The 7,870-nt window shown below is 41.6% G+C and overlaps 1 protein-coding gene across 3 annotated transcripts in view; it reads left to right on the plus strand.

The window, feature by feature from the left end:
* The window catches only part of OPTN (optineurin), a 309,738-nt gene extending 306,157 nt beyond the window's left edge, over nucleotides 1-3,581 (plus strand). Inside the window, exon 15 of one of the 3 annotated variants that reach the window (XM_069228672.1) lies at nucleotides 272-936. In XM_069228672.1, coding sequence (XP_069084773.1) covers nucleotides 272-381 — 110 coding nt within the window. In that variant the 3' untranslated portion in view covers nucleotides 382-936. Of the gene's footprint in view, nucleotides 1-271 lie in introns of all 3 variants that reach the window. The other 2 variants (XM_069228671.1, XM_069228673.1) reach the window with 2 other exon arrangements.
* The last annotated feature ends 4,289 nt before the right edge of the window (nucleotides 3,582-7,870 follow it).

The raw sequence follows: 7,870 nt of genomic DNA on the forward strand, positions 1-7,870 counted from the left end.
TGTAAAAAATAATTTGACAAAGCCAGTAGATCTCGCAGTGGTCGAAAGCTATAGGCTTTGCCAATGATTTTTTTAAAGATTGCTATAGCGCAGAGGCTTAAAGGCATGTAAATTTCGTATTTTCGGAATTTGATTATGCTAGAATGTTCTCATTAATTAATACGTCAGCTTGTTCTTTCAGCTTTGAAAAGGCTAAAGATTTGAAAATTTAGATAAGGTGTTTCCTCTACTTGAATAGTAATCCATTGTGTTTCTGCACTTTGTTACACAGGAACGGACGAGCAGCCACACAGCATTCCAATGCACGCCTGCCCTAAGTGTGGAGACATTTTGCCGGATCTAGATTCGCTGCAAATTCATGTCATGGACTGTATCACATGAATACCCTGCTAAAACTATTTTCAAATTTTTGGGGTAGTTTGTTTATTTTACTATAATCAAAATATTAGAATCGGCTGTGTTGGGCTTATCAACCAGGTAGGTTTGGCATATACAGAATGCAGTAAAAAGCTTCATTAAACGATGTTGCTAACTCAGCGTTTCTCGGCTATCCTGGGCCGTGACAAGAAAATGTGATTTAAAAACAGTTTTCGTACATTTTCCTAATAGTAGGATAGTTCAACTTAATATAACAGTAGATGGCACAAGCCGGCAAGTTTTAAAAATCAAAAGGATTAGTAACCAGAACCAAACTATTTGTGCCAGTGTTCTCTTCATCACCGCCCTCACCTATCCAAGTAGCCTACTTCTTTTCTACATATTATTGATTTTGTAACCTAATCGTTATCTTTTAATTGCATTTCTTTTCGTTAAGAACTGAACATCTAGCTTCCACGGCAGCTTATAAATTAATGCAGATAATTTTTGAACATCCCTTTCAAAGTTCATCAATTGAGTCATTAGCAGGAAACTGAAAAAATAAGTCATTTCCGTAGATGTCCTTTTTCAATGTTGTTTGTTGCTTCTAGATGAAACGGTCCTTGAGCCTACAATCACAATGCTTATGAGCTCATAAATAAAAATAGTTCTTCGTGTGGTGTTATGAGGCAATACTCACAGCGTTATCCCAGAATGTGTTGATGATCATGGAAATAATCACATACCAACTGATGTACGAGCACATCTTTGATCTTAATTTTACGTGGCCCTGTTTGATTTGCTTTTGTTGCACGGTGCTCCGTTAGAATGGGTGGGAATGTTTTTTAATCGCTTAATGGGGAGATATTGAAGTGTGAGATATGAAAAAAACACCTGACCAACATTGTTGATTGGTAGGTTGGTTTTAAAATTGATATGCACCTTGAAAACAAAATAGTTCATTGTAGATGGCTGGCCACAATGGAGTATGGTACCACAACTGGAAGCATCTGAGTGTGGAGATTGTTCTATTTTATACTCCACTCCACACGTTATTGAGTTTGGTTCTTCTTTTTGTACTTGCATTTTACCTTTGCACTGCCCCCCCCCCCCTTTTTTTTTTTGCTATTGTTTTTTCCTTGTACTCGTAATATATTTCTTTCTTTTTGACCATGTTATCGTTTCCCTTCCAGGTCACCCTGTCTCTGGTCTGGATGTTTAGACTCCTTCTTTCACAATATTGTTCCTCTTGCTATGCCTCACACAAGTCCTCCCCTTGGCAGTCAATGTTGTTTCTTTTCTATCTAGTTTGATTGCCTCAGAATCTTTTTTTTTATACCTACCTTAAACTTCCTAGGATCTCCATCATTCACACTCAATTTTAGTTTCTGCCGTCCAAGCTATAACAGCTGTTTCCATGGAGAGTTTCTGGACTCGGCTTACTCTTTACTAATGGCCCCAATTGTTGACAACGCAATGACTAGAAGAATTTGATGGCGTCATCGTTTCAAAAGGCACACTGCCTTAGCATGTCTCAATCACCTTATTAAAAATCAAACGTACTAAGCATGTTACTTCTGACCTTCCATTATTGACTTCCTCTATCATCCACATTTTCTGGGCTGATCACTTACTAATCTTTATACGGCTCCCTTTCCATTCTCTTAGTGCCAGCCTACAATCTCTTCACACCTATGAACAAATCCGTCTAAAAGACGTTCGCTGTCTTTAGCTCTTTTGCATCAATTTAATGTGAAAATGCTCCACCTTTATTGAAGCCTTCACTAACATACTAGAGGAAATTTCCCCATTGACAATCAGCACATATAGGTTTGAATAAAGAAGATGGTCTTCCAACTCGCTACACCTAAAATGAACCCTCGAATGCCAGAAAAGCACACTGAGAAACTCAGTGGCTTAACGACTGAGCAAGACGCTTCAGCCATAACTAGATGCTCCCTGAACAGACTAGCCAACGTAATCCTAGTTATCAGCAATGTCAAAGCATGACTTTTATTTGCACCCCAGTCCAAGATTTCTTGCAACCAAAAAAATTCAGTTACCTCTCTTTCCCCCAATTTTGATTTATCCTCCTTCCAAATGACTTCTGTTTCGTTTTCAGCCTCTCACCTTTCACACTTTATCATGTGTGATCAGACGGAACCCTATCAGAACCCACTTCCAAGTCATCTTCAGTCAGGACATTTGAAATTGTAAGATAGAGAAACGCGCCTCTTTCAACATAGCCTCAAACGTGACATTTCTTATGCCAGTGGACTTCAGAAAGGCAGCAGAACTGCACATCCCAACACAATTAGCTATTGCCACGGTAAAGCATTAATCTGTGGCACATGTAATGTCTACTTCAAAAATGCCCCACTTCAATACTGCATTTTGTCCTCTGAAGTAGGGATCTGGCAGAACGATATGGCATCTCAAAACTAACTTACACCAGGTTATACCTTTCCACTTGAGGACCTCTGTTCATCTGGTGTTAGGGCATATCCAGTTGTTATGCATCCAACTTTTCACCACACAGAGATATCGGAGATGCCAACCCTCTCGAATTCACAGCAGTCACGCAGAGCCTTCGTCTCCTTCTACAAATATGTAACAAAGAAGACTGCAGTGTACAAACACTTTTGCCTAAAAGGAGCAGATACCTGAATGATAAGGGTAACAGTTGCAGTACATTTTGGCTCTATGTACTAGTTTGACCCCCATGTCAGTCAGGCATTGAATGAGGCCATACGACTGAGACCGAGCTGGAGACTTGGAATGAACTGTTACACATGTTTGGTGGGAAAAATGCAGCTTGTCTTGTCTTCCTGGAACTGCCCCCATGGTTTGCTAATATGTATCTTACTGTCTGGCTGTGCAACGTTGGGGTGCTTTGGAAAATAAGTGGTTTGTGGCAATAATTTACCTCAAATCCGAATTATAACTTGGTGATGAGGGTCAATTCCTCTAATTGAAGAACCTAAATTATGTTCTCAACTGTTAAATCTGATGAGTCAATGAAGCCACCCAATTCATGATCCAAAACGACGATCTGTTTACTCAACACATGTAGTTTTATTTCTCAAAATATGTCTGCGTACACCAAAAGGAAATGTAAAGCCAACAGGTCTGTCCTTTTTAAGTCTCTTGTTAACCAATAACTTTTGGCTTTAGTAGTAAATAAATGCACGTACTTGTATGGGTTTTCTGCCAGCCCTCTTTAACCATTGGTCTGTTATTTTGTCATTCACATGTTCTTCCACCCAGTACAGGATACAGCATGAGACAGTGGGTCAGATCACTTCAACCTTTGGATCTCGTCACTGTGAGTGATTGAATTCTGCTTTTTCACAAGGAGCACATTCACACACAAAGTGGTTCCATTAAGTGCCAGGGGCTACTGTGGCAATGTGTGCTTTTTGAGATCAAAAATATTTTTTTTCTGTTATCAATGTTTTTTGACAAGGGCCTGGCAGTTTACCCAACAATCAAAAAGAAAGCACTGACATACTCAAAAGGCTTGCAGCCAGGCTTAATGGCTTTACCAATGTTTGTTTGAGGGGATGACTTTGCATTTAGTGGGCATCTTTGTTTGTGAATCCCACAGCTGTCCTATAAAGGCAATCCCATAATGAAGCAATGTCTTGGGCTACAACAGTGTGGAAGATGGGACCTTTTCTGATGAGACTACATGAGCAGAGTTAAGCTGTGCCGGCAAAAAAGAATATTATGAAATATATGTCAAACTTAAAAGTATACACAGCAAAATATTGCCGAGAAAATACTTTTGACAAAGGGCCAATATTGCATTTTAAAATAATCCTATGTAAACACACCTCTTTATTTTGTAAACAAAAAATATGTATATGTAATATATTATCATGACAGCAAAGTAAATGAAATAAATGCAAAAGGGAAATTAGTGAACAGAACTGTGTCTTTATAACCAGCTAAAGAATCCTAAAAGTTGTACACTTCCTAAACAAAAAAGTCATAAATCAGCAATTATAACGGAATCAGATTAGCAAAGTAAATAAATTAAAGAACAAGCACTGGTTCTCAAATACAAACTACATGTCAATTTGCAACCGCTCCCTAAGAAAAAAAATCTTCTTGATGCTCCATCAGACACAAAACGAACAATGTAAGGAACCGAGAACTGCCATTGTGTTAATAGATAGCTCATCCAAGTAACGACAAGCAAAGAAAAACATACAATAGCCACTGGCTTAAGGGGGCCAAAGCAAATCCCATTTACTCTCTGCTCTTCGTATTGCACGTTTCAGAAGAATTAGACAAATAGTTCTGTAGCTTGACCTAAAAATTAGAAAATCCACTCCTTTCTCCAACTACGATGTACCTAAGCAGCTTCCTAACACCTATGCACAAAACAAATTGAACACACTTGTGATCGCCTTCAGCAGAATAAGCGTTTTAAATTAAATTGTGTGCACAAATTATAACATTGAGTAAGAAATGCCTATAGCACAACCACTTTAGACACAGTAAAAATATTACTATACATTTTGATTAAGAAGAACAGTATATACTTCTAAATTCTTTGTTCAAATAGTTTAAACATCTGCCGCGTAAGTTGCCTTTTCTTTAAACAGTCATTAATTACGTAACACAATGGTGATTCTTCTGCCTCATCAGCATTTTGCTGTAGGTCAGCTTTTCATGTACTGTTTTTCATAGCCACATAAACTTTAAAAGCACAATTACTTTTATGGCTTTTTAAAAAAAAAATTATACAACTATAGGGCCAGATGTACCAAAATGCAATTTTGCATTTCCTAAAGAGTCACTTCATAGAAATCGCTATTCAAAAAATGCAAAATGCTATGTACCGAGATACCAACTTCCTAATAGAGATTTCTACAAAGTAGGAATCGCTATTAGAAAATCGAAAATAAGGAATTCTATTGCATTTGTGTCAATGGGCCGGTTTTGCATTTTCCAAATAGGAAATCGCTATTTGGGAAACGCAAAACCAAGGATTGCACTAGGTAAAAGGCCACCCCTTGGTGCACCCCAAAAATAGTGGTGCACATGTAGAGCCCACATATGTCCAAGGGGCATGTGTGTGCTCTGTTGCAATAAAAAAAAAAGAAGCATTTTGGGGTGTTTTGTTTTTTCATTGCACATCTTTACCATTAACTTCAAGTCGATCTTAATTGCATTTCTTAAATGCCCAAATCGCATTTAGGAAATGCTTTGTCTGTCAGAAAAGGAATCGCAAATAGGTAATCCCTATTTGCGATTTCCTATTCTGGGGATCGCAAATTGCGAATTCTACAGTGTAGAAACTGAACTTTGCAATTTCATAAAGGCCTTTGCACATCAGAAAATGCTGTATTACATTTCTTAATGGCCCGAAATACAGATTTGGACGGTTAAAAAATGCAAAAGAGCTTTGTATATTTGGCCCATAGTGCTTCAAATTGTCTTACCCTAAACTATTTACAGCTTTTTCTGCACCCCTTACTGGTATCACACTGGCTGAGTGATGGGGATTCCGTTAAGAAAAAGCTGATTAGGTTCAGAAAAAGTAGCTTTGATGGCATTTCCCATGGGGTCCTAAAGTGGTTCTCTTACATATCCAAATATAGCCGGACAGTAACCAGTATAAACTAGTGTTGCGGGGGCTTGCCCTGGTGGTGGCAGAGAGACATTGCTCAGAACTGGAAAACACAAACGCTCAGTCAGTGGAGGTTTGGAAGAAGGGACTAGACTACTACATGGCAATGGGAAAGCGGATAAATGTGGCTAGGGGATGCTCACACAGGCACCCGGAGATGTGGTGAGTCTGGGCCCATTATAAGGGGATATGAATCGAATTAACTGATAGGCATTAATGGACAATAGATACCGAGATACGTTCCTTTCTGCCTGGAACTTGATGTTCGATGGCATCTGTCGCTGTAGATACACATGGTATGCATGAGCTCGCCATCTGGTGTTGGGTCGGAGTGTTACAAGTTGTTTTTCTTCGAAGAAGTGTTTTCGAGTCACGGGACCGAGTGACTCCACCTTCTGTGCTCATTGCGCATGGGCGTCGACTCCATCTTCGATTGTTTTCTTTCCGCCATCGGGTTCGGACGTGTTCCTGTCGCTCCGAGTTTCGGAACGGAAAGATAGCTGAAGACGGAAGATTTTCGACGGTATCGTTGCGATCCGGTTAGAGATAGACACATACGACGACGCGTTCAACATCGAAGCGCCTCGGTGCCCTTCGGGGTAGATTTCGGCACCCCGTCGGGGCCTAGTCGGCCCGACCGCGTGGAGGACAACGCCGATGGATCGGACCCCGTTTCGATTCTGCCCCGAATGCCACAACAAATATCCTTATACGGACCTGCACTCGGTCTGTAATCTGTGCCTGTCACCCGAGCACAGTGAAGAATCCTGCGAGGCCTGTCGGGCGTTCCGGTCCCGAAAAACTCTGCGCGACCGTCGAGCGAGAAGACTGCAGATGGCGTCCACGCCAAAAGAGCGTCGACAGTTCGAGACAGAAGAAGAACAGGAGGAATCCTTTTCCATCCAGGATTCAGACTCCGACGAGCTACACTCTACAAGAACTGTGAGTAAGACGTCGAGAACAAACCTTAAAAAAGGAAAGAAGGCCCAGGGGACGCCACTGCCAACCGGCCATGGCTCCACCCATATTCTCGGTGACCAACAATCGGCACCGAAAAAGGCCCATTCAGTGTCGAGATCGTCCGACTTCGGTCGAGACACCGGCACGCAGCCTCCTCGGGACCGAGAGAGTGCTAAACAGAAGCATCGACACCGAGAGTTCGGTGTCGACACCGATCGACGCCGAGACAGTGGCGCCGAAGACCATAGAGGCCAAGAATTTTCGGCACAGAAAAAGAGGAAGGTTACCTCGGAGCCGAAAAAACAATCGACAGGGCTTTCGGAGCCGAAAAAAGCGACATCAGACCCTGTTTCTGGCTCCTATACCGAAGAGCATTCTATGTCTTCTCAAATGAAGAAACATAGATTTGAACAAGAACTGCAATCCACTGACGTGGATCACACGCAAAAGCGTATCTTTATTCAGCAGGGGACTGGGAAGATCAGTACCCTTCCACCTGTCAAACGAAAGAGAACGCTTCAGTTTACTCCTAAGCAACAAACAACACAAAAGGTAACACCTCCTCCCTCGCCTCCACCTGTAACTCCGGCTTCGCCAACTTACACCCCGTCACATTCGCCAGCTCACACCGCCATGAGCCACGACGACCAAGATCAGGATGCGTGGGACTTGTACGACGCACCAGTGTCTGATAACAGCCCAGACACATACCCAACTAGGCCATCACCACCGGAAGACAGCACAGCCTACTCACAAGTGGTGGCTAGAGCAGCTCTATTCCATAATGTGGAACTACACTCGGAACAAGTAGAGGATGATTTTTTATTTAACACCCTCTCCTCAACCCACAGCTCCTACCAAAGCCTGCCGATGCTCCCAGGCATGCTACGCCATGCAAAGGACATTTTCAAG

Source organism: Pleurodeles waltl, chromosome 4_1 (assembly GCF_031143425.1).
Source record: "Pleurodeles waltl isolate 20211129_DDA chromosome 4_1, aPleWal1.hap1.20221129, whole genome shotgun sequence".
Taxonomy (NCBI): Eukaryota; Metazoa; Chordata; class Amphibia; order Caudata; family Salamandridae; genus Pleurodeles; species Pleurodeles waltl.